The 27,611-nt window shown below is 42.9% G+C and overlaps 1 protein-coding gene across 1 annotated transcript; it reads right to left on the bottom strand.

Moving 5' to 3' along the window:
* AKAP12 (A-kinase anchoring protein 12) lies at positions 1-27,372 on the bottom strand. Its single transcript, XM_062490027.1, has 4 exons — positions 27,022-27,372; positions 17,617-17,797; positions 2,676-6,415; positions 1-1,905 (listed from the first exon to the last, which is right to left on the bottom strand). Exons 1-4 carry the CDS (start codon positions 27,154-27,156, stop codon positions 1-3), a joined length of 5,961 nt encoding a protein of 1,986 aa, XP_062346011.1. The 5' UTR covers positions 27,157-27,372.
* Between the last annotated feature and the right edge of the window lie 239 nt (positions 27,373-27,611).

The raw sequence follows: 27,611 nt of genomic DNA, 5'->3' as shown, positions 1-27,611 counted from the left end.
TCAAGGCGTCAGAGCCACTGAGTTCTGACTTTGTCTATCATAAGATGTTCCTTCTTGACAACTGTCATCCTCCCAAATTTGTGTTTTCCCGTCTTCCACTGGTGGACGATATGGTTGATCTTCACTTTCTCTGCATGTCTGCTGTCCTGTATGTTGGTCTGAGATTTCCATAATGTACCCAACCTCTTTTTCCCTTAATTTTGGTGCGTGTATGTCTAGGATGTCTTTGGTTGAATCTTCTGAAGTACTTTGTTCTAGGGTTGATTTCTGAAGTCTCACACTTCCCCTTGAAACATCTTCAGGGCTTGTCACAACTGTTAAAGAATTCTGACTCTGTCCATCTTTCAGCATCTCAGAAGTTAAAGGCATGTCCTTTGTTTTTTCCACAGCTGTATGAATTTCTGCAGACTCAGTTAAGGTAGCAGTTTTTGCTATTCCTGGTTGCTTGAGCTCTTGTTCTTTACTTCCTATCTCTTCCTCTTTTACTAGAAGCTGTTGATCTACCTGCATACTTCCCAGAAGCTCAGGTACAATCGTATCTGATGGGCTTCTCCCTATGGACTTAATGCTCTGCTCTGACTCTAAGGCAGCTGACTCTTCTGTTTCTGCAAGTTTGTGAACAGCTGACTGGATGGCATTCAATACAATTTTTGTGCTCTGGGACTCTATGATCACAGACTGAACAACATGCTCCTGAAATTCCGGGTGGCTGGGAGACAGACTGTGACTGGAAGGAATACCATTGTGTTCAGCTTGCCCTGTGCTCTGGGGCTGTTCTTGCTCTTCTGATACTCCATTCATGGAAGCACAAGTTACTCTAGGCTTGGGTGCCTCCACACTACCAAGCTCTACAGTCCCACAGTCTATATTAGAAACTGGAACCTCTTCAGAAGCCATTTGCTCTGGTGTGGCTGCCAAGGGCTGTGCAGTTTTGGCTGTCATGTCTGTGCATGTCACAGTTTCTGCCACGATATGTTCTCCACCTGCTGCAGCTGCTAGAGCCACAGGTGTTTTCAGAGCTCCCAGGCTTTTAGCCTGTGCAAAGGCTGAGTCAGAGCCTTCCTCTTGCTGGACAGCAGTTAAACATTCATCACACCTCACAGCTTCCTGTTTTTCATATTCAAATACTTCTTTGGCTTCTTCCAGCAATTGCTCATTTTTCTTATCTTCTTTCTGGAAGTCTTGATAGTTCAAGGTTTCTTCAAGTTCTTGTCCTTTTCCCACAGTCTCTTCTCCAGCCAAGATGCTGGGTGTTTCACATTTCTTAGGACTTGTATCAGTGATAACAGAACTTCCATTTTCAACAATCTTTGGGCATGTTGATGCTAAATTAGATGCTTCATCTGCTTCAATCTGCATGGAAGCCTCAGCAACAACGGAAGTGCTCTCCAGCTGTGTTTCAGATTTGAGCACAGCACTTTCCACTTCGCCACCTCTGGCTTCATCGCTCTTGGAAAGGGTTTCAGTTGTTTTGTCTCTACACTGTGGCTCTATGACAGACACAGAATCTTTTGCAGCAATGTCCCTGTCACACCCATCGCTCACGCTCTGCTCAGCATCTGCAGCTGCTTCTGAGCCAACTGTTTTTGAAAGAATAGCAGAGGTTTTTCCCTCACTCTGCAGTAGAACCTCAGGAACAGTGACTTCTGTGCTTTTTACTCCATTGAGCACAGCATCACCTTCTTCTCTCAGGGCAGGTGCCCTGCTAGGACCTCCTTTAGTACAAACCTGCTCTTCTGATTCAGGAATTCCATCTTGTTTTTCAGTTTTAACAGGGACCATAGTGACAACTGCTTCTGTGCACTCAGGTCCCACAGTGAGCATTCTGTCCTCTCCTCCAAGCTGCACAGGCTTTTCAGCTGTTAGCCCCAAGGACAAGGTTTCCTTCTCTGTATTGTCCTGAACCTGTGGAGAATTGCAACAGCTCTGTGAGAAGGGGTACAAGCAGAAAGTGACCAGCAATATTCCAGGTGAAAAACCACAACATCCAAAAGGACAAGAGTTACGGGAAGAGCACAAGCTGATGACACAGGGATTAGTAGCTCACCAAGATTCCACCTTGTGCTGTTCCTGAGGATGTGTAGCTCATTAAACAAAGGGCAGCCTTAAAACTAATTAAAGGAAGGGACAGCTGGCAGCACATGAAACAAGAGTAAGCCAGAAGACAAGGAGGTAGGTAAGAAGGTAGGAATGTGCCTGCCACAGTAACTACAGCATTTAAAGCTGGACATAGTGGTGTTGTTTCATGTCCTCCCTTCACAGAGATACCTCAGCTTCACCTGCATTTCTGCCTACAACTGAAGATACCATCCACAGTGTATGGTGTCACACAGATCACATCTGTATCTCAGGTGTTCATGTATCATCTTCAGTTACTTTGTGCAGTGCAGGAGCCCTAATGGCAATCCTTTCAGTACCTCTGCATCTATGCACATCATCTCCCACTCCCTTTCTGTAGGCACTGCATCCACCCCACCCTGCACACAAGCTTCAGTGTCTGCTGCTTCTAGACATTTGTGTCTTCCTTCTCTAACTGCAAATGAACTACAGTTGTCTCAGGCTTCACAAGGAAGGTCCTTGACAGTAATATACCCACAACTAAACAAGGTATAGTATCTAACACTTGCTGATCTTTTCTATGACAAATCAACCTTTGTGTTATATGCAATACTTACTGCAGCCTTTCCTTCTGGAGCACATTCATCTCTTGTCTCATCCAGTGTCAACTCTGTTACGGGCAGTTTCTCCTGCTCTGAAGGCTCCTGCTTTGCAAACAGCTCTTCCTTGGGAGAGATGGCTTTGATGCTGTGAAACTCTTTGTCATGTGATAAAGTTTCCTCTGGTGTCTTCTGCACTTCATTTACTTCTTTATGGTCTTCTACATATCCTTGATGTCCTTCCATGCTTTCTTCCGTCACAGAAGGTATTTCACTTTTCTCTGATCCTGCAGGTAAAACACTCTCTTCAACTCTGTTTTGGCCCTGAATGCTCCCTGCACTTTGCTGGGGCTGGGGGCCATCCTCTTCGTGTTCATCTTCCAAGGACTGTTCAAGCACAGCAGTTTCCTGGCCTACAACGCTCCCGTCTTTAGCACCACCTTTCACTTCTGACTCAAGTCCCTGTGCTGTTGTCATTATAGTTTCTGCTACAGCTCTTTCACTAACCAGCTGTGTTACATCTGACTTGACTCTTTCAGCAACTTCATGAAGAACTTTTTGTGTCTGTTTCTCCAATTCTTTCAAATTTTGTTCAGTGGCCTCTACTTCTTGAACTGGTGTAGCTTCCTCTGTAGTATCTGGGGTTTCTAACAACTGTGAAACAGCAGAAACCATCTCAGTTGTCTCCTCAGCAAGGGACACTTCCATTGTTTCTTCAGCACAGGAAGCTTCTGCTGTCTCCAGAGCAGTCACTGCTTCAGAGGTTAGCTCCAGTTCACTTGCTGTGGTATCATCACTTACATCCTTTCTAGTCTCTGGCACTGTCTTAGCAGCTACCACCGCATCCTCCACAGTAACACCTAGTTCAGCTGTTTTCTGAGTTTCTTTCTCTTCCTCTTCTCTTGCCTGCTCAATGCACTCTGTCAGAGCAGCAGATATCCACGATGGTGACCTTTCCTCAATGCTGCTCACTGCCCTTTCTTCTTCCACAATGGTAACAGCAACTGCATGTACCAGCCCTTCAGATCCTTTGTCCATCCTCGGGGTCTCCTCTAACTTTTCTGCTCTCTCTTCCTCTGAAGTTCCTTCTCTCATCGCTTCAGCATCTTTCGCTCGTTGGGCTTCCATTTTCTCCTGTTCTGCTGCTTCATATTCAGATAAAGGAACAACAGCTGGAATATCAGAATCTTCTTCAGCTGTTTCTGCCATGTCTTCTCTTGCTTGTTTAAGATGGGCTGGTTCTGGCTTTCCATCTGACTTTTTCTTCCTACGCCCAGGCATCAGTTTTCTAAATGGAACCCACGATTCATCTTTTCCAGGCTCACCATCTGATGTTGAATGTTCCAGGCTAGATCCCACAACAGAGTCTTCACTTCTCTCTTCCATTCTGGTTTTGGATCTCCTTCTTGGAGTAACTAACCTTTTAAATGATTCCCATGTTGAAATACCTTCACTTTCAGATGGGCTTCCAGCTTGTTCTGGGGAAGAATTCCCTTGTCCTTGATCACTCTCCTGAGAGCTAGTAAGAACTGCATCCGTTGCTGTTTCTTTGCTCTGTCCAGACTCTTCTACTTTTTGGCTTTCTTCATCAGATGATGATGACTTCCTGGCTCTTTTCTTTGAAGAGCCTACACATATAAAAGTTTCCCAGGACACAGAGGCATCAACTTTTCTTTTGGGCTCTTCTGTAGTTTTCTCTGCTTTCTGGTCAATCCCATTTTCTTTTATTTCTCCCTGAATTTCATCAACAACATTTTCAGTTGCAGATACTGGTACACTCTTTGTTTTATCAATTTCTTCTTCTTTATCGCTTTCAGAAGGCCTTCTGACACGTTTCTTGGGAGTCACCATCTTTTTAAATGATGCCCAAGGTGTAACAGTTTCTCTTTTTCGCTCCACATCTGGAATTGTGGCATCTTCACTTTCAGTGACCTGCATTCCATCTCCAGATTTTTCCAAAGAGGGAATTTCATTCATCTCCTCAGGAGAAGAAGCAGAGCTCTCCCCCTTTTGTTCTTCTGGGCTATCTGGGGAATCTGATAAGTGCTGAATTGGTTCATTCTGTTCCCCTAACTTAGATTCTTCTCTTTTTCCTTTCTGCTTCTTTCCAGACAGTTTTTTCAATCCAGTACCTGTAAAGAGTTTTTTTAAAGGGCTGCCTTGTAGTTTAGCCTTTTCTTGAGAAGACAAGAGTTCCACTTCACTTGTGATACCTTCTTGAGGCCTCTTTCCAGTTGCCTCTTCCGAAGTTATTTCCATGGTTGTTTCATCTGGTTTGACAGTATCAGTCGCATCTGTGCCAGGTTTTCCCTGTAGTCCTTCATCAGTGGATATGACTGACTGTTGAGTATCCTCTGTGTCAACAGAATGTTCAGAAGTAGAAAAGGACTTTGATTCAGGAGCACTCAGAGGTGACTTTATTTCATGTTCTTCGCTTTCCTTCTTCTCTGTGCTTTGATCCACAGCTTCTCCCTGTGCAACATCATCTGCTGTGGGTGACATTTTCAATTCTGCTTCCTCTGTTTTTTCCTCTAATGCCTCTTTCCCAAGTAGAACAGGTTTACTTCCTTCGCTTCCTTCAGATTTTTTAAGGTGATCACTAGAAATTTCCACTGCCACAGATCCTGTTTCAAATGTCTCTTCAGAGGCTATTTCAGTTCTGTGATCTATTTCACACTTCTCCACTGGCTCCAGTTTTTCTCCCACAGGTAGAACGTTTGAGGATGTTTTCAATTCTCCATTCACACTCTCAGTGACAAGAGGTACCACTAACTTTGTTTTTAGTGGTTTTTCTATCACCTCATCTTCTTTCTCTCCTTCTTCAGTTTTTTCTTCCTCTTTACCAAGATTTTCCGAGACTTCAACCAGTTTCCTTTCTTGATCATCTTCATCTTTTTTTCCCTCTGCACTTTCTTTTACAGCTGCTACTGATGCCAGGCCTTCTTTTTGTCCCTGCTCATCATGCTTGACTACCTCTTTCTTTTCACTTCCTTCTACTCCTATGGCTGCTGAAGTCTTTTCTGACTCCTGTGTTTCACCTTCAGTTTGCTCCTTTTCATGTGCTTCAATAGATACTGCTGTCACATTCCTCTCATCATCTTGCTTCTCAGACTCAGGTTTCTCCTCCTTTTCACTGATTTCAGTTGTTATTTTTGTCCCCTCTTTTTCTTCCTCCTCTTCTTTCACAGGAGACTGCTGCTCATCTTCTTTAGGCTTCCTAAAACTCTTCTTTTTCCTAAATCCAGTCCATCCTTGAGTAAAAAGTTTTCTTAATGGTGATGCAGTTTCAGTGGCTAAAGCAGCTGGCTGAGAAGAAGTCTCATTTGCTTCTGGTATTTTAGGAGATTCATCTTCTGTTTTTTCATTTTTCAGTGTATCTTTGGTATTGTCTTCTGCAGAGAGTCCATCCTCAGGCACAGCTGCTTCTCCTGAGTCGACTTCTTTTTGATCATCAGCTCCTTCAGGGACCTGTGTTTCCTTTTTTACAGTAAGCAGCTGAACTGGTTCTGATTTTCCTGTCTTTTCCTTCTTCACTGTGAATCTGAACCCAACAAATTTAAAAACCTTTTTAAAACCCAGATCATATGACTGTGGCTCTGCCACCTGGTCTTCTGCAACTTCTTCCAAAGCTGGCAACTGCTTAATTGAATCCTCCTTCTCAGCATCTACACTATCTTTGGTGCCCGAGTCAGATGGATTCGTCTCCATAGTTTCAGTGTCTTCCTTCAGTGTTACACTGGAATGTTCTGTTTGTCCAACTGTTTAAACAACAAAAAAAACCCAGTTAATTTCCTTCTAAATTTAACCTTATATTATACGTTTATATTTTTCATTTTTAGAAATTTTCATAAACATACTTGTTTTATTATTATTTGCGTACCTTTTATACAGACTACTAGTACATTTTTAAGAATTATTTTTGTTCTATCATTATTGTAATTGTTTTCCTTCTTTATAACTATACAATTAATATAATTGTATAATTGTACAATTCTTTCCACAGTTTATTTGCAAATGCACCTTCCAAGCTTATACTCTCTTACTCTATATCCTGATTTTGCAGTTATTTTTGTGTGGTTTGTTTGGTTTGTGGGCTTTTTTGTTTTACTTTAAGGCAAACTTAAGAAAAAAAATGTCTATCACACACTACACAGAATAATATATGCAATTATCCCTGAAGCAAAGTTCAATAAACATTTCCATGCAGACAGACATCGGAGGAAATCCAATTAAAAAAAAAAAAATTGCAAACAAACCTAACAAAACAAAACTTCAAATAAGCCTGTTGACCCAAAATGATGACAAAAAAAAAAAGCTTATTTTACAGCTCTGTCCCGAAAGAATAGTGAGAAGTGAAAACACCCATGGGAAACCTGTTTTTCTGAAAGTCTGTAACCCCTATAAAATAGTTATGTAACAACATATTGCTTTGAAGATCATGAATCTTTGGAATTCTCCCATACAGTATCTGTATGTATGCAATACATACATAGCACCACCATCTACAGCAATTCCATATTGCTTAAAATGAATGAGGTTGTTACTATGCAAGAAGGTAAAATCCTCCACTGCTCACATGTCTATTTGTGTTATCTTTTCTTTGAGGACAGTTTGTGTTTTTCCTTCAGTTCACTGGCAACCCCTCTCAGTCTTGCTGGGATAATTTAAGTATTATTGCTCCTCTGGTCAACTCAAGTTCAGAGACTGGCATGTAAATTAAATCTACAGCATATTCAAGACATCAAAAGATTCTTAGGCTTGGATACTGCCAGGATTTCAGTTTAATATATTGTTATTGACCCTAGGTTTTGTGGAACAGGTGAAAGTGCAAGGCCATGAAGGAACATACTCTTCTCTCTGCCCAAACCTGTTGGAGTGCCAAGATGAAAGAATGAAATTATTTTAAAATAGTCACTGTTGAACAGCAACACTGAGAATAAGGCACAGTCCCTTTCTTTTAAGCTGTACATGTGCTACTTCAATGTCCAGAGGCAGGAGGAGACAGCTTTACAAAACATATAATCACGAACTTCCTCAAAGTAATTTGGTTTTTATTTGAACCACCTTGAAGTTGTCTCTGACTCTGCAGCTGGCCCTGCTCTGCTGGAACACCTGATCTCCAGAGGTCCCTCACAGCCTCTTGCCTGGTTCCTCCTTTATTAAGGGCTGCTTCTTCAGAAGCTCCCAGACAACGCAGTCCAGTTAAGGCTGGAACTAACTGCACAATAAGCAAAACAAAATCTACAAGGATACTGGCTTCTAACTGCTATTTAGTAGGCAAATTAGGTTTCACTATCAGCAGCCTACTGGTTGTTGTTTCTAAGTTAACATAAGCAAAGCATTTTGTTTTTCCTTTTTCTAACAGTTAAATATTATTTACCTCAATCATTAACTCCTAATTCAATTAAAAGCCTGACCTCTGCTAACATGCTAACTCCTTGAACATTTTAGACCAGAGATGCTTTAACTGAGACATTTAAATAAGGAGAAGGGAAACACAAAAGAGACATTATGAACAAGCAGCCAGAATTTTTAGTCCATTGGTAATATACCTCTTGCAAACATCAGAACCATCCATAAGCAAAATAACTCATCAATCAAACATTACATGTTGTTTATTTAGTTGTATGTTGAGACTATACAAGGAAAAAGTCAAGGAATCACTTTTGTTTCTGTGTTCATTTATTCCTAGGTCTGGAAATAAACTCCTTGTCATTTCCATAAAATTATGCAATTTAACAGACAACTGTCAAAGGTTTAATGGGAATTTACAAAGTTTGAGGCACTTCTTCAGAGACTTACCTTCAAAACATAGTGTATTTTATAATTATTTAGTAACAGGTACTTTAAGATACCCTTGAGCTTGTTTACATGAAAAATTATTCTTTTGGCTTAACCAGCTATGAAGCTAAATGCTGATCATTTAACATTGAATAAAAATTTGCTCATGAGCCAGGCCTCTTAGCATCTCTGCTGGAAACAAGGTCTATAGAGTCTGTTTGTCCCAGCCCTGCATTAATGCCAATCTGCTTACTCTTAGACACATTACAATCGCCATCTAACACGAGTTAGATAAAGGTAGACTGAAATACAGGGCTGAGAGCCAGTGGGGAATGCTGGGTCTAAGTGGGAATGACCAGAGGTGCAGGAAGGCAGAAGGGAGTGGAGAAGTCAGAAGGCACTTGGGACTGCAGAGACATGGATTTCTATGGGCTCATCTTCCCTCTTGCAAACACTCCCTGGGAATGCATGCCCTTCATCACTGAAAATTCTGAGCTTTCAAAATAATTGTAAAAAAAGGGTGACATTTCTTTTTTTCTTTATTCCTAAATTTTTCCTACTTCCTTTAAGGAAACATTCCTTTGGAAGTTCCCTTCCAAATCTGTCCCAAACTAGCACAGGTGTTTAGTGTAAATTCAGTGTTTAAGACCAGCTTCAGGTATTACAGATAAATGGGATTACTGTAAGAGTGCAACTATAAAAGACTATGAATAAATGAGGCATTCCATTTCCAAAGAGAGATAAAATGCAAAACCCAAATATAAAGGCATCTCTTCATATTTAAGATATGCATTCAGAAGGTTTTTGCTTATTCTGTTAATAAAATTTTGTGTCACTAACACCCTAAGATAAAGACCATGCCTCTGTAAAATGTTTTTCAGGTGAAAAGAGCTGTGACTACTACAAAATCTGCAGGTAGGGATATGCATTAAAATAGCAAATGCAATTATAGAAATAGAGAACACAGGGTTTAGAGGCAGTGATAAGCTTTCAAAACTGTTAAATCAAGCTGACAGTAATTAGGTCTTCCTTGTAAGTCTGTCTAGCAGACATACCACCTTGCAATACTTCACTAAACATGGTGCAAAAGGAAGAACTAACAGAAATATTGACTGACTGAACAACACACTTATTAATACCAGTCTGAAAAGTCATAGCCATACTACAAGACATCACACTTCCATCTCTCCTTCATGGTGCACAGATGATATACTTACAGACCTAGCCCAAGCACTAATCCACCAAAGGATTTAACCTGTCCCAAAGGTATTTCATCCCCAAGGTAACATTCCAGTGTCAGTTGGTAAGTGACCTGATGCTGTTGCACCCAGGCTCTACTTTGTCTCATTTTGTAACATTTTAAAACCCTGGAACATTATTTAAAACTGAATTTCTCATGCCCTCCCTCAGCATTTGAGTAAAGAGGTGCCATTCAGGAAATTTGCCTGCATGTTGCCAGGAGGCTGCCACTGTAGTGTGACAAAGCTCCAGTGCCACAAATATCCAAGCTGTACTTTCACAATGTGCACACCCAAAACTTTACATTTAGCAGCTGGATCCTACAGTGATGCTTTTATTAATGACACTTCAGTGCACAAACACTGTCAGTGCAATTCTGAACGCTGCAAGGTTTGGGAGTTATTTACACAAGGTATTGCTGGTCAGAGTTCTGTAGCAGGTCACTACCACAAATTTTCTGGCAAGACAACCATCACTTTCTGAATTCAGTGGTTTTGAAAGCACCTTTAAGAAACACCAGACATCATCCAAACAGCTACCAGAAAACAAAACAAAACAAATATAGTAAAATACTGATATGAATAACATTTCCCTAGGCCTCTCCTGAGCAGGGCTGTACTTTACCAGACACATGCTAGCCAAGGAGTAGAATACAACAAAACTATACCAAGAGGAGGTGGTAAGGATCAGGGGTGATACTATAAAATTGATACACTTTGCTGTTTAAATCCACTGTGACTAAGGACCAACACTGAAATTCTATTTTAACTGCTTATAATCCAATTAACCTTCCAAATATTTTAACTGAATCAAGGTGCTGCTCATGTTTTAGTAACTGCAAGTTTTATTCTGAAAGAAACTTTCAAAGTTGACAGTCTTGAGGACTCAGAGGTGCTTGATTTCACAATTTCATAGGTACTTAGTCCACTGTAAGAATTTATTTCTATTTTATCAGGAGCATGCTGATCAGTTGTTGGAGAATTAATATTTTCAAAATTACTTAATTCCTGTCTCATCCCATTAAAAATAGAATAATTAAACTCTTCTTTTTGTAGACTGAAAGACACTGTTGGCAGGGCAACTTAACTGCACCCAGCTCTCATCTCTCTCCAGAAGTGAAAATGTGTTTCCCCCCAGTAGCTGTCAGAGAGTAAAAAAAAGCACTCTGACTGCAAGAGTTAAATCCACAGCACTTCATATGCTCGAAGTCAACCATGTCAACATCTGGAGTTGGTTGACTTTTCCCCCTAAGGATTTGCAGCACGGCGCTGGATTTTTTCCATGAATTCCCTACATTCTCAATCTCTCAGATGGATGCGACACACACCCAGCGCCCACCTCGCAAACTCCTCTGGCCACTGCAAGGCTCCAGAGGACTTTGTGCTGTTTCCATTTATTCAGTGTTTAGGGCCAAATCGTGCTTTTGGTCACATACACAACTCTCTCACTAGGTTCGCATGAGCACAAGCAAATGCTGCAGCCATGAGGTGCATTTTACAATTTGCTACAAATACAGCTTGTGAAAAAATACAAAACAAAACAAAAAAAACCCAAAAAACCCACAAACAACAAACCACCAGCTACTGCTCTAAAACTCATATGACACAAACAGAAGGCAGTTAAAAAAATCTGAACCAAGCTCGTATTTGTCAAACGAAGTTCTCTTAAATTACATAATTGTTCTAATTATCATTAGAAGCATAAATGACAACATAAAGGACAAAAATGGATACAAGTGAGTAATTAAAAATCAAAACACAGTTTGAAATTACAATCTGTGAAAAACCAACTCTGAACAGATTTTTTAAGAATAAAGTAGCTGTTTGGAATTATTTGTGAAATTGAGCACTTCATCATTAAAAACAAAACAAAAAAACCCCACCTATCTGTGTTTTTAAGTTTTCACTGCAGAGCGTACAAATTGGACATTACACCATAAATTCTGGTTCTTTAATAATGAGTTTCAGAAGATTGGATTTAATAAATCAAACACGTTACTCACTTGGCAGTAACAAAATGACACGGAACTATAACTGTGGCTTATCCTTCTAAATATTTAATTTTTTAACTACAACTGTGACATTGCTACTTCTTAACAATGTATTTTTCACAAATTCTTCCTTCCTTTGCCTGCTATGCACCATATTTATTTCCATTTCAATGTACAAACAATTCTTCCATAGAAAGCACAGACTACATCCTCCCTTCTATTCATTCAATTTTCTCAGAACTGACTTGCCATGTTCATTGCAGGGAGTAAGTTCTTTGAGATTAATGAAATAATGAGGGAGGATTTAAAGATATTTTTACATGCTAAATCTCACCGTGCGTCCATGCAACTCATGAACTTTTAAACCACGTTGTTATTTCAAAGCTTTTGAAACAAGTACAATTTGGTCTCCAGCTCTCTCGTACTTGGGTGGCAACTAAAGAGTTAGGTTTAAAAATCTCGCGTATTTTGTGTTTGTTTTTAAAAACAGAAAAAAGGAACAAGCTGCAAAATAACTATTAATTTTCATGGCTTAGAGCTCCTTTAGAAAGCAAAAGCAGAATCCCCAGAAAATTATATCATAGAAAAAAACCTGAAAAAACAAATACGCAAAAAAAACCAAAAAACAAAAAAACCACAAAAACCCCATACAATCATTTCCGCTGTGATGCTGTAACATTCTACCATTCCTCAAAGATGTCTATTTTTAGAAGATTTTGATTTAGCTGTACTTGTCTGCTCCAACCCAGAGCTTCTCAAATTCCAATTCTGAACCCAGCTTCTCAAATTCCAGCAGGAAAAGTTATGTATTTCATTTATTCAAGATTAAGATACTTCTTTTTTCATTTCAGTGTTTCAAGAAACAGCCCAAAACATCAGAAAACAGTACAGTTCTTCTTTGAAAATTAACAGAATATTTTTAAAGACAGAAGGGTCAGTATCTATAGCTTGGATATAGCTACTATAGTTAAAAATTAGTAATTAAATACATTCACAATAATAAACGACTCTCAGACCAGCACAGCTGTTCTGTTTGGGAGGCAAACCAGCATGCTACAAATATTTATGAAATTTCATGGTTAGACATGCTGTCCACATCTCTCATTCAGTGACTTGGTTTTGCTTCTTAAAATAAAATCTATTCACCAAGTGTAAGATAGAAGCAACTCTAGCACTTGGGTAATTGAGGGGGAAAAAAATTCATGACTCCATTAGCAAAAAGGATGGGATAAGCAATACAGGCTAGTAAAAGCTAGGACATTTTTGAGAACCCCTAATGATTAATGAACAATGAAAAGCAGATTGAAAAATTTTATCAAAACGACCACATAAAGACTAATGTAAACATCAAAAACTCACCACACAAAGGAGACAAAGCTGCATCTGCACTAATTAGAGACATGACAGCTTAATACACTCCTTCATACCAATAAGCAGAGGTCCTCTGTCCCTTCCAAGAAATGCTAACACACACTACAAGCTAAATGCATTTCTTGCAAAATGTACGATAGAAGCAGCTGTGCTTCTATATCCAATGTTCTTCCACAGGAATTATTAAATAAGGAAAACCTCAAGCGATCAAAACTGCGCAAACCTATAATGACATGGCTTTTGAAAAACAGTTTAACCTTTAATTGCTAACAATAAAAGGAAATAAAAAAAATAGAGAACCCTTGAGGAAAAAGACTCAGCATGTGATAAGCTCATTAAACATCGAGTTTAATGAAAACCCTATTGTAAACAGCAGTAGGATATCTCCTCCACTACTCACTGATTCAAATCACGTACAGTCCTCCCCAGGGCCCGCTCCAAATGGAGCTGCATTTCTACAGGCTTTGTTGTCAATACGTATTGTCAAGTTGAAATATTTTGCATGAATAAACTCCCCTATTTGTTGAGTTCATTCACTTGCTCTGGCAAACATTATAAAAGAGACCAATTATTAATACCATGAAATAAAGATTTCCTAGATAGCTAAAGCCATACGTCATCAATCTGAGAGAAATTCCGATGCAAATTACCTATCTTTAGGGAAAAGGCAAAACAAAACAAACAAGAAACAAAACAAACAAACAAACAAAAAAAAACAAACAAAAAAACCACAAAAACACGGGGTTTATTTAAACTTCATAATAGCACTTTGTCTCCCATAGAAAGACACAGTTTTGTCCAAACCCAGCAGACCAATAACGTTTTTTTCTTTTAACTCTTTGCTCCACCAAAACTCACCTTTATAGCAAGCCCAAGTAGTTCACAGTATTAGCTCTCACCTTCAGTGGCTTGCGTGCTAATTTGTCCAGTAAGATGTGCAGAGATCAGAGCACACAGAATCGAGTTTTTGGTACTGCAGGCTGGGATCCTGCTGCCTCCCACACACACACACACACACACACACACACACAAACCCTCGCCACGGGGCTAATCCCCTCAGAATTCTGCTTCTTTAAGATAAAACAGCAATAGAGTAACAGCTTCATTTCTGTCAAGCAAATATTTTTACGACATATAAACAATGCCAATTTCCCTATTTCCTCCAATTCCACCAAGTTGTGCTCTTCAGGTATTTTACTGCCTTATTGCTCGACTGATGTAGAATAGCACCACCAGCGCCGTCACTACCTTTTCTTTCTATTCCCCAATTTCAGATACCAGGTCCTGCAGAAAACACCGGTTAGCACATCCACGTTCATAAAGCCTCGTATCGCAGGTACCACATCGATTGAGGCGATGCGACACTTCCTGAAGTCCCAGCAACCCTGGCTTGGAAGCGGTGCTCCCCGAGATCGAAACACTTCAGGCAGGCAGGCAGGCAGGCAGACCTTTTAACTCCCGCCGCCCTGCAGACACAAATGCGGGGTCGCTAACCCCGGGGGCTCTCCGGCACCCGGCAGTGCCACACCGCCTTACCCGCCATCGTCACCGTCCCCAGCATGGCTGAAGCCACACCGGCACCACGAACCCCCGCTCCTGCTCCGAGGTTCCTCCCAGGGCCGCGGGGCAGCCCCAGCCGACGGCAGCGAGAGGGAGGCGGCCGGGCGGCAGCGCTCTTCCAGCCCCGGCACCCGGCCGGCCGGACGGACGGAGAGACTGTCTGATGGAAGTCAGCCTGCCGGAGGGGCTGGGCTCTGCCCCGAGCCCCACGGCCGCTCCCCCCCCGTCCCGGACAGCCCCGGGCCCCGCCCGGGACCGCCCCTCTCCGCCCGGCACACGCGTGGTGCCGCACAGGGTCCGTCCGGGAGCTGTCGCCTCCAGCCTTCATCTATCTCCCTCTGCCCCGAAGGGAACAGGCGCCGGCTGCCGCTTTCGAACCAGCCGCTTCAGATCCCGCTGCTGTAATACCTCCCGACGCAGCTTCCCACAAAGCATCCACACCCAACCTCAATAGATGCTGCTTGAAAAGCCCACGGATTTTGTCCCTCGTAAATAAAACCATACAAAACACTTCTGGTTTTCCACACTGAAATATTTGCTTCTTTGCCTGTTACTGCGGGGTTGGTTTGGGGTTTTTTTTGTTTTGTTTTCATTTGTCTGGAGCGTTTTTTTATTGGAATTCTCTACAACCTAATTACTTATAAATTGCCTCAAATTCTGCTTTCAGGAGTTCTGTAAATGTTACTCCAGATACTTGTAGTATAATAATTTAATGCTCCTACTGATAGTAAAAAAAAGGGTGCAATATGATAAAATGAAAGGCTCTGTATCTAATAATGCTGTTCTTCTACAATAGCGACAGTATTTCTATTTTGATTACAACCGATTATGTTGAATATCTCCAAAGTTCTGATGATACTTTGAGCCTTCATCTCTCTGATTGTCAGAGCCAACTTCCCAGAATACCTGGTTGATTTAATTTTATACTGGCAACTTTAATGAGTCTAGGTCATCTCTCAAGTGATCTTCTGAATGCAAGATTCAAATAATGATGATGAGAACCAACCAACCCAAAACACCTTCAATCATAAACACTCCTTTACTGTAGGCAAACACTTGCATTGTTTCAGTGCTTGGTGCCACAATGCTTCACTTCTGAGTTTAGACTTGCAAGCAGGGTGAAATAAGCAATGAATGGAGAACATTAAGTGGAGCACTGAAATGGAACATTTTTCTATATGGAAAGATTTCTCTGCAAGAAGCAACTAAGAGATACCTCTTCTCCACCTCTGCTCATCTGCCTGAGGACAGATGAAGTAGACCAGACTCTCTAAGGTCCAGAGGAGTTAATACAAACATCTGAAGATAACTTTTACTTGAAGAACTCTTTCCTGTGCTCAGCTGGGCAAGTTTCAGTTGTCTCTACAGATTAAGTAATTTTCAGCTATCATTACCAGCAAATACATGCTGCACCTCACTTCAAGAGCAAACACAGAGACCCATTTTCCCTTTCACATAAATAATGCTAACAACGGTGACAAAATGACAAGATTTTGTCTTACAAGACAGGATTACAGTAGGAATATCACACAACCACAGGCGAGGATTTGCAAAACAAAGCCAAGGTTTTTCAGGCAGTCTACTCATATCCAAATTCCTAATGCTGAGGGTGTTCACATTATGCCATGCAAATGGTTACCTGCACTCAGAGGGAGCTTCTCACCTCTTCATTACATATCCTAGGAATGTGATTTCCATACAACTGAAACTACAACCCAGGATTATTGAAAAATAATTATAATCTTGGACTATTAACTTGAAACTCATGCCCTTTTAATGTCCTTTTCTTTTACTTGATCCAGAAGCTGAATACCAACATGAAATCTTCTGACACTGCTTCCAAACATCAGGTATTTTCTCTTCCTTTATGACTCTGTTCTGTGACTATCCTCCTCCCCATCCCTGTCCACTTAAGAGTAAAATTTTAGAGAAGTGGAGTTTAATGGAAGAAAATAAGTGGCATCTCATTTTTATCGTGTCAAAAGCCCTTATTGGTATGATTTAAAAATAAAAGTACAAAAGCTCAGGATAAAATATGGTAGCCTTCTATTGGGATAAAAGCATTATGGCAATTAATCTAAAGACATGATGAATAATTTCTTTTACCTAGAGTACACCAAGGGTTACACACATGCCTTAAGCTACTCTACAGGGTGACACTGAAGATAGTGCCTCACCCACCCTTCTCCCTTCCCCATCCCTTCCCTGCTCTCCACCACCAGCATTAGATGCCTGCTCTAACTGAGAACCAGCCCTCCCTCTTGCCATCCTGCCAAAGAAGTCAGCAGGCAGCAGGACTGATGAAGCAGATCTCTCAATGCACACCTGTGAACAGGAACAGAGGGAAGCAAGAAGAGGCTGATTAGAGCAGGAAAGGTGGGCTGCCAGATCACACAGGAGAAAGAACAGCACATTCCTGACTGTGCAGCAAGGCAAGGGAGATGCTCCCAAGACAGAACACACTGGGATGCCTAGGATGAGAAAGGTTTTGTGGTCCAAATGCAAATCTGATTAAAAGCTGTAGGAAAGAGAACTACAATCAAGGTAAAATCAACACATTAACAGCCCGTCCCTTCCTATGAGCTCAAAAACATTTATTATTATCACTAATGAATTAACATAAAAGGATTTCTGCCTTACGAAGGAAGGGACAGGCCTATGCAGCAGGAAGAAACACTGAGCAGAAACTGAGCTGTTCCTAACAGGTGGATGGTCAGGAGATGGGCAGCAGACAAGCAGAGGCACTCAGAGCTGAGAGTGACCCCTAAGGGGGAACAGGTGGGCATCTCCATCACTGACACCAACACCTTCAGTCCACAAGCCATTTGTCATCTGAACTCTCTCTTACAGAGAAAAGACCTCCCCCAAACAATGTCTTAGAAGCACCTAAGCAACAACAGATCACTTGAGTAATATCTGTTCAGTAGCAGACAGCTAGTTCAGCCCCATTTCTACTCCCCATCCCATTTAGCATGCAGGCCTTAATGATTTGTCCACTGAACACACATTTTTACTCACCATCTGTTCCAGCAGACTCTGTTTGCTCTCTGGGTGGCTCTTGGAGTGGTGAAGCCACCTCTGACTGCTGCCCACCCAGTTCCTTGGATGCTGTAACAGCTCCCAGCTGCAGTGGCTCCTGTGGTGAAGCATCATGCTTCACATTGTCTTCACTAACATCAGGTAAAGTTGCATTTAAAGCCTGAGTGGTCTAATATTCATTGAAGGATGGCAGCAGGGAAAGACAAAGAGAGAAGGGAAGAAAATAAAAAATGTTAGTATTAGGCTGGATTCCCCCACCCCCCCCAGAATATTGTTCTTTCATTCTCATTTTGAATATATACATGCAAGCAATTTTAACTTTATTAAATAAAAATACTTTTGTGAGGAAGAAAAAACAAAACATGAAATCTGAGACTATTTGTCTTTCTGCTCTCCCACATGAAATACATGGAAGAAGCAGGTCTTACAGACAATGGCCTATAACCTTGTGTAGAAATTGCTTTCTTCCATGAAGGAAAACTCCAGGATAAGGTGACTCTAGCTGATGGAAAGAAATTCTCCCTTCAAAGTGTCTGGCACAACTGCTCTGATAGATGAATGAATCCTCTCTACAATATAGCCTTTGGTATTGCTTCTCTACTGATATGCTTATGATCATCAACAATACAACTACAAAGATACTGAACTATTCAGGACAGAAAGAAGAATACATATGGATTTCCCATGAGGAAATGCAGTGAAACAGAATAAAACTAGAATTTTTTGACCTCTGCTATTAGGCAGAAACTATTCTTACAGGACGAAAGAGCTTTGCAATTCTTCGGGACTCTGCCCTTTAGCATTTGAAATATTTTTCCTAGATTTACTAATATATGCAAAAAGAATCTGTTTTTCAACTTCCACACTTGATACATTTTATTTTTTTTCCGAATTTGTATTGGCTTGCCCTGTAAGAAATATACTTTCACAAGCTTTTTTTTCTTTTTTTTTAGGTATGGAGTGTGTTGTGGTCATTATAAGATACTTAATTACCCTTTAATTTATTGATTACCCTTTATTTAATGAACTAGCTCTCCAACTGATTCTATTACCTTCCAACAGAAGCCATTTCAACTAATGAACCATTATTCCTGAAGTGAAGGTTTGAAGTTCCTCTGGTGGAACAGCAAACCTTAATTATGTATCACTGTCTTATGACTCGTCTGTACTCCCAAAATACTGCCATTGAATCCCTGCTAGTTAATCAAAGGCATCACAGATACATTACACTGAAAGATGGGATCTAACAAACGCACCTGAAGCACCAAACTGGGATCAGGAAGATGCCACATTGCTGATGATGCTCTTCCAAACTCCCCCTACATAAACCTTCTGAATGGGGAAACCTATTTATTTATTTTCATTAGTAATTAGCCTGCTGCAACAGAATTTCAAGTCAACAGACAAATCAACAGAGTGCCAGGAAAAGGGCTTTCCTCTTAATCACCAGACTCTTTTCAAACACTGGGTGAGATCTGGGAGAAGTGCTGTACCCCACTTCCACAGGCCATAAAGTGTGTGCATTCAGGTTCCAAATTTTCAGTTCAGAAGCCCTTAATTAAGCCAAATTGTTTCCACCCAGCGTTGTTGCACTCCTCAAAGCTGCCTTTCACAGCCACATAATCCACCTCACGAAAAAGGATCCCATCCTGCTCCACTGCCAATACCACAGATGGAATAATTTGGCTTCAGAGTTTTCACATGCTGAGACCAGATATTAAGTAGAAGAAATACGGAATGGCTCAACACTCAGATTACATTCCTGCTTCTCACATTATCCTCCCCATAAATCTAAAACACGGGAACTCAGGAGGGATAAAGACACCACACTACTGAACAAAGACACGGAAACCCTGGGAAGCTCCTCTGCAGCTGCACACAGGATTAGCTGAATAGCAGTAACCGATTAAAGACAGGCAAGAAAAATCAGACATAGAAAACAACAACCTAATTCTGAAAGGGCATTAAGATTCTTCAGTACAAATTTAGTAGAGGACAATTACTATTTTTTAAATGATAAGTTTTATTGATTCATTCTTGAAAGACAAATGCGAATCCTGCACACACAAGAACAACCTTGACTGGTTCTCAGGGAACTTGGCTATCTGAAGAAATCGCCATGGATGACTATTTCAAGATGACACTTTCAGAATTGGCACCAACAATTCTTTCAAGTCACAGGAAAGGCAACAGCACTGAGTATCTTGGCATTCTTCAAGTTATTCAAAGACTTCTTTGCCTTTCTCTCCAAAACCTCCCCCAGGGCAGCACACCATTTTAAAGCTAGCCCCATGTGTAGACACACATGTACAGACACAGTCAAACCATTTGCCTAACAAGCACCAGCAGACTCTGCAAAAAACAGAGTACAAAGGTACTCAGTACCTCAATGCAGTACAGCTTGTCTGCTCTGTAAATTGAGCACAGACTATTATGATAAAATATTAAGTTAACTTACTATTACCCCAGCTCTGAATTTTTTCTACCGTTGTGGCGCATTCAGGAAAACAGTGACTTTATGTAACCCTAAAGAATTGTGATTTCAGACCAATATTCAGAAGTCACTGGTCTAGCAGACAGACCTTTGGATCTGTTAAATCTGCAATACCTTCCTGTATGAAAAACATAATAAATATAAAACAATACTAAATATAAGACTATAAGCAGTTTTTACAACCTGCCAGTATAATTATAACCCCTGTTGACTCTGTACATAAATTCAGTTTTGGAACCAGGATCCATCAGTCACATCTGAGCAAAAAATGTAAATACATGGAAAACCTCAGTATTTTCAAATCTGAAAAGACCTGCAGTATAACCCTACCTTTTTACCCCAGCCTCTTGGGAAAAAGTTTGATGTGATTCTTGGCCTTGGGAAGGCAAACTTAAATTTTCAAATCAAGTGTTCTGCTTTAAATAATTAAATAATCAAAACTAATAAAACAATAGTATTTTTTCCAAATTAAAACATGGGCAAAGGAGAAGAAACCTTTGGTCAGTTTGTAAAGTGAAAGGAGACATAACAGCATCACTACTTTAAAGGAAAAAAAAGCTGTGTTCTAAAAAAATTGCTCAGGCTCTTTTTATGAGGGTCAGTGCAGTCTGTCCCACTGCATTAGTCCTCAAAAGAAACTAATTTCAGTTTTCCCTCACATTAACTGCTTCATTTCTCCGAAGGGATCTAAACTGCAGTTTAGTCCAATTACATCTAATTTGGTGAGCAGTGTTCTTAATTCCATTGAGAATAGTTGTAAAACTTAGACAAATACATCAGAGTTTAGAGAGAGATGGGTGAAAACAATATTTAAAAAGACAAAAATTAATGATATTAGGAATCTCTCTGTTCATCTTTTTGCATTTATCTACAAGTAATGAGACATTACATATGGCAGGTTTGCCAACATTTATCAGTTTTTTGTGGCACACATTCATTACACTCCTTTGATTAATAATTTATGTGTCATCTCAAACATGGGAGAAACCAAGGAGGACTGGTTATCCAGTTCACTGATCATTCAGCTTCTTCATTCCCAAAACAAAGCGCCATTAGCAAACCAACACTCCACTTTCTGTCACGCCATTACTATACATGCTGCATATATAATATTTTTAATATCTGCCTCACATTCACCACAAGGATGGAAGCAAAGGGCAGACACCCAGCTAATGAGACTGAAATGCACAGGGCTTGTTGCCCACTCTAACCAAGAGCACCTTCTGCTCCACCTTGCATCCAGCAGTGGGTCCAACTGTTAGACCCCATTAAACGCACGCGAAACTGAAAATGGATAAATCAACATGACAAATTGCATGAGATGTGGATGAACTGCAGGTCCTGATCTCACTGAACAGTAGTGGACACTTCCTTCAGGCATCGTTCCTGAGGGGTTCGAAGCACCCAGCCTCTTCCCCCACCAGCAATCACCATCATTCCCAACATTCCTTGTACCAGACCCAAATCATTCCAGGGATTCCTCACACCAGCCCCAAACGTACCAGAGTTAATTTTGCCTCATTCTGTTAATCCTGCTACACTGATTCTACATTAGATTACTAAAATAGCCAGATCCAGCTGTCTGAGCAACTGAGCAAACTAACATAATGGTCTCTAACATTTTTCCTTAAGTTTGGTTTTGAAACTCTGGGAAAAACTGTTGGTGTGCTCAGGGGATCTGCTCTTAGCACACGCTGCTTCATTAAAAAGAACTTCAAATACCAACACTTGGGAAAAGACAAAAATTGGATCATTCCAACTCTTTGTTCAAAGCAGTTTGTTTTGTTTTGCATTAGCTCAACATTAGAGGTCTGTGGGACACTGCAAGTTCCAGGTGAAGAAAACACAAGGCTTTTCCTCTGTAAGGCACATAACAGCACACTTAATTTCTTCACCTTATTTCTGTCTCCTGCAGACAAAGCCAAGAACTTTCTCCACACCTTTCATCTCCCCATCCACCCTCTTCTCTCCCAGTTCTCAGCCTGACTTCACTGTGACACCTCCTTATGGATGACTACCCTCGAAATCCAAATGGATAAAACACTCGAAACACCAAAATGTTTCTACACCCAATTCATCTCTGCGATCTCTTTTAGCAACCTGTGAAAGAAGCACTACCCCCAGTCTGTTATTCTGAAGACTGATCCAAACCCAGCTCCTTCCCATGTCTCATACCCCTCTTTCAAGCACCACCTTATGGAAGCATTTCACAGGTACAGCTCACCCAGGCTCTAAGGACCAGTCAGAACACGGGCTGAGCACAAAGCACGTTCTTCTCCTCCCAGCAACCACACCCAGGCCTGTATTTCCAACCTGGAGGACTTTCAAAGTCCCGATGCTCCTCTTCCCATCTCTTTAGCCTCTACCACATCAAACGCAAGCTAATTGCCTCGGCTTTGGAAGTGCCCGGCCACTCCCTCTACCACCTCCCTCTCATCTCCTGTAAGATTAGGGGGTTATTTCACGCTTTTGGTGCCGCTAGGACACCAATTTCCATTGTGCATTTTTTCAATTACACATTTTTATGCTTCCACCCCAGCCACTCCACAGGCATGGGTCAGCCCTCCAAACCTTACCACTGACTTGTACCAGTCTCTTCCTCCCCGGCTGGAAGAGAAGTATCTAGTGGGAATCAGACCCGCTGAACCAGGGGAACCCTGCAGCCTCAGACCAAGTGTCTCCAACTGGGGCTCCCAAAGACACAATCTAGGGACGTTCCTTGAATAAGCTTGGTTTCACCATTGCCAACGTAGTATTTTCAGCCTGACTCAGTTCCCTCACCAGAACGCAGTTGTTTAAACAGCAGATGTAAGCCTGCCCCAGCTGTTATTTGTCAGGCACTCGGAGAATAAGACACTCCGACGTCTCAGCTGGTAACCTCTTTAGAAGAGACAGTTCCAAATATTTACTGTCTAGCACACACTTGCTCCCATTACAACACAGGTAGCATAATCAAGTTACTACTCAGAAATGGGAACCATCCCGAAAACACTGTTTGAATGACTAACTACTCAAGTGGGGGCCCTTGCATGCCAGCAAACCCGGAATCCACCACACCACATTTTCAAGCCATCAATCCCCATTAAAATATTATCTCTGACAAATCTGGATTTTGGTGCAGGAATAGCTTATTAGCATGCTCATAGTTTCCCAAATTCTCTCTCTGGAAGTTTCCCTACTTTTTCAGGCAGCTGTTCCAACAGAGCTTGCCTCCTTCCACAGGGCCACAAAAAGAAACCTGTATTAAAGCTGGCACCTCGAACTTCTGGATAAAATAAAAGTGGCCCATGTGCGATTGTCACTGTTAGCTGCAGTGCTGGTAGGATGACATGGTGCAGCTATCCTGGCGCTGCCCACATCACTTGAAGTCACCTTACACCCTATGGGAGGGCACCATGCTGGAATTTTTTCCGTATCTCCAATGCTTAGCATCAAAATTGGAAGCTGGGTGATAGCCACATGGAGATGCCCAAACCAATCCAGTCACATGCTGCCACTAACAGAAGTGTTACCCAGCTTCTTGTCCAACTCTGGACACAAGATCCTGCCTGCTTCCCTGTACCTGCAGCTTCTGCTGAGTCCCAGGAGCCAACACATCTTGCTCCATAGGCAGAGAATGACATTGCCAAAGAACTGGAACAGTTTTCCAGGGGCTTAGCTCCTTGACGGAGCTTGCACAGTGCCAGATGCAATAAAGGAGAAGCTGCAGGTGCCCTGGGGAAGAGGCAGGAGCACATGATCCACTTCACTGGACATCTCGATGGCTTTTATCAGTTCAGGACACCAAAGGTTTGTCTGGTCTTCTTCAAGACCTAAAAGATCTTGTTGCTACTTCTGCAGCAGCACTATTGAAATCTGGTAAATCCTTCTCAGGCCCAGCTTCAGACCTCTATGCTGCTCAGGACAGTCTGCCTGTGAGGTTTCAATGAGTTTTCACCATCTCACTGCTACTAACAGGAATTTTTTTCAATTCCCCTCCTGCCCTGCTGGAAACACTCACCTTGTCCTGGCTCTTGGTCCCACCTCCACAATGTAGGAATCAAATGAACTCACAAGCAGATCAAGAGAATGGTCCAGCAAGAATAAATTTCAGTTCCCTGAAGGGTTAGTGAGTTCAACCTGCTTACGGAACGGCGAGGCTAGGACACAATAGAGCCAAGTGAGACTGCTCCACCTGAGGCAAAATATGGAAGAAAAGGAAGGGGGAAAGAGCATTGCTGCTCAAACAGCAAGGCGGTAACTCCACCACAAAAAAAAAATCAGACTTCTGTATAACCATACCCTGTGCCTTGGTTTCAACAGGACCTTAGGCGTCAATTCACAGACCTGATTCATTCAGTTCAGGCAGCTGAATGGATTAATACCACCAGGATCTCTCCCATTTCCCTGCAGAGGTGGCTATGCAAGATAAGGAGCAGCTCCTCCACTGCCAGAGTTTAAGCCTTGTCTGCTACAGTAAAGAAATCCACCCGTTTTGAGTCCTGGTGCTGTAGTAGGCTGGAAACTCTGGAGCTGCTTTATGAGGAACCAGGAAATTCTGAGAAGATGGGGTCAACAGATGACTTACTCACATGAGCCCACATTTAACCCACAGTGTTCACAAGCCAGAACCCAAAGGCCCCTAAATATCCTTTGCTCCATAGACCAAGGGCTTTCTTGGGCTGTAAAAGTGAGCAACACGGAAATCATACACCCTCCCTTTCAGTAACCAGGACACCCAAAAACTGGTATCTGGCCAAAGAATCACGCGTGAATAACAAAACTGCTTAATGACTATAAATTTGTCCCTTTCTAGAAGGTGAAGAGGTTTTCAGCTTGTAAAAAATGCAACTACGTCATGAAAGAAATTTAATTAAATGTTCCAAGGATTTCACATCACAAAAGAAAGCACAACTTCTCTGAGATTTTATAGCCTGCATAAGACTAGTTGCTTAGACAGTTTATTTGTAATTGCCTTGCCAAGGCTCACTCAAGTTGGATTCCACTGAGGTCAGTTTCCAAAGTTTTTCTTCTAAAAGGGTTGTAATAAGTATTTTAATTTGGAAAATGCAAGAAAGAAGACCACCCTACAAAAGATTCCCATTGTATCTTTCACAAACAAATTAGCTGACAGATTTCTCCAGGGGCATTGCAAGACCTGGTAATTTTCAAATTCAAAGAGCTGGAAGGAATAATGATGAAAAACTGTGCCACAAATCTGCATGAAGTCACTTTAGTAAGACAGACTAAACGAGATATAAAAAAAAAATTACTAAACTTCATTAAAACTTATTTTTCTTTTTATGCACTGTAAAGGAAGGCAAAACCAGCTGTTTTGGGAGAACAGCAGTAACACAACCTCTTACAGCAGCAAAATGGTAACAGAACCTCCCCAATTTTAAACAGTTCTACTTGAATAATCAGGCAAAAATCTACTAGAAAACATTTCCCCTAAAGCTTAAAAGACATAAATCACAACATTAATAATAATCTGCATTTGAGAACTGTATTAATGTGATTCTCTTTCTTTAGAGGGTCTTAGTTCCCATAACTGGATAAACATGGCTATGAATATTACGGCCCTTCTTCAAAGACACATTTAAATTTTAAACAACCGCCAATAGGCCAATAGCCAAATGCTTGCCCGTTATAAAGTCCCTCTTTTTGGAACATCAGCATCTGAATTCTAAAATTGCCCAACACAACTGCTAAATATTTTGTTAACCAACACCAATCCCCAACGCTTATTCAGTTAAAAAGAAAATAAAATAAATCTTAGTTAATTTAAAGTTCATTCTCAATGTGGTTTTCAAATCTGTCAAAACACGCACAAGGAGGTCTAGTGGCAGCCAGGAACTATGGGAAATTCAACTTGAAAGTTAAATCTGAACCACAAGGTCAAAGGAACAAAGTCATAACCAGTTCTCAAGCTCTAATACACCCACGCATCAGTCACAGAAACTTCGGAGTCTCCCTGCTCCTAGCACCCAAACTCTGAAGAGCCCAAAGAAGGGGATCTCGGTAGAACGAGTTATTATTTCTCCCCTCACAAACTCCCCAAAGCCACGCTATGTAAACACACAGATGCACATAACCTCCCTTTCAGTCCCAAAATCCCCCAAACGCGCCTATTCCAGAGGGATAAATGGGTTCATTCATAATCTATTTTTAAACACCAGACACGCTTTAAAAGAATTTCTTTCAATTCTTCAACGTCTTTAGTTTAAATCACACATACCTAGAGCTCCTTCGCTCCCCACGGCCTGGGAGTTCGGGAGTCCCTCCCCCTTGCCCCCTATGCGGTACGGCAGCGGGCCGCACCAAAGCCACGGCTCCAGCCCCCGCCGCCGACGCCGCCGCCCCTTCCCCGCGGCGGCGGGCCGGGGACGGCGGCTCAGGTGAGCCCGAGGCCGGGGGTGCGGCACGGGATGGGAAGGGGGGCACAGGGCGGCTGGCGCCCAGCCCAAGGTACTGCCGAGCCGCCCGCCCAGCCGCGCCCCGACGCGCCTCCCACCTGCTCCCTCGGGAGGGGAGAGGATGGAGCGGGGGGGCTGCGGAGAGCCGCGGCGATCCGGCCGCAGGACCGCAGTCGGGAGGCTCCTTGGCGCAGACCCCGCCGCGGGTGGGTGCGGCTCCTCTCGCCCCGGCCGCGCACAAAAGCGGCGGCGCCCCCGTAGCCGCCCGCGCCCCCCGCCCCTGCTGCCGCCGCCGCCGGCGGGAGTTTTATGACTGCGGCGCCGGCCGTGGCGCAGTCCCGGCCCCGCCGCGCCCCGGCTCCGCGCCCGGCCCGGGGGTGCCTGGCGCTGCGGCAGGTGGCCGCGGCCGCGGCGGGAAAGTTTCCCCGGCCCGGGGGCGCGGCGGGAGCCGCCGCCCCGCGCCCTCCCCTCGCGTCCCCGCCGCCCCTGCCTTACCTTGGCGGGCTCCACCGGTGGCTGCGGCTCCGCCGCGTCTTCTGCCGGCAGCGGCTCCGGGGGCGTGCTGGGGGGCTCGGCGGCGGCCCCGGCCCCGTCCTGCGGGGCCGGCTCGGCGGAGCTGCCGGCGCCCATGGCGCTGCCCCGCGGCCGTGCGGAGCCGCGGGCGGGGGCTGGCGGTGAGAGGCGGCGGCGGCACAGCCGGGAACGGAGGAGCCCGGCTCTCCGCAAACTCCCTTAGGGCGCGAGAGGGGGGAAATTTAAAAAAAAAAAAAAAAAAACGGGGAAAGGAAAAGAAAAAAAAAGCGCGAGCCAGAGCAGCGAGGAAAATCACCTCCTCCCCTGGTCCCCCCGCCCGCCTGCCTCTTGCTCCATCACATGAGCAGATCCCCGGACACGCCTTGCAGCATCAAACCGGGCTGATAAGGAGCGGCCAAGGGGGGCAGCGCCCTGCCCGCCGCCGCCTCTCCCCGCCCCTCCCGGGCACCGCCGGGGCGGGGGGACGCCCGGCCCTCCGCGGTGGCACCGCGGCGCTGACTCAGCGCTTCGGGCTCCTCGCCGCTCTCCCGGGGCCGGGACCAGCGGCCGCC

This window comes from Cinclus cinclus, chromosome 3, assembly GCF_963662255.1.
Source record: "Cinclus cinclus chromosome 3, bCinCin1.1, whole genome shotgun sequence".
NCBI classification, from domain to species: Eukaryota; Metazoa; Chordata; class Aves; order Passeriformes; family Cinclidae; genus Cinclus; species Cinclus cinclus.
The sequence above is the reverse complement of the archived record's forward strand: the minus strand, read 5'-3'. Positions and strand labels throughout refer to the sequence as shown.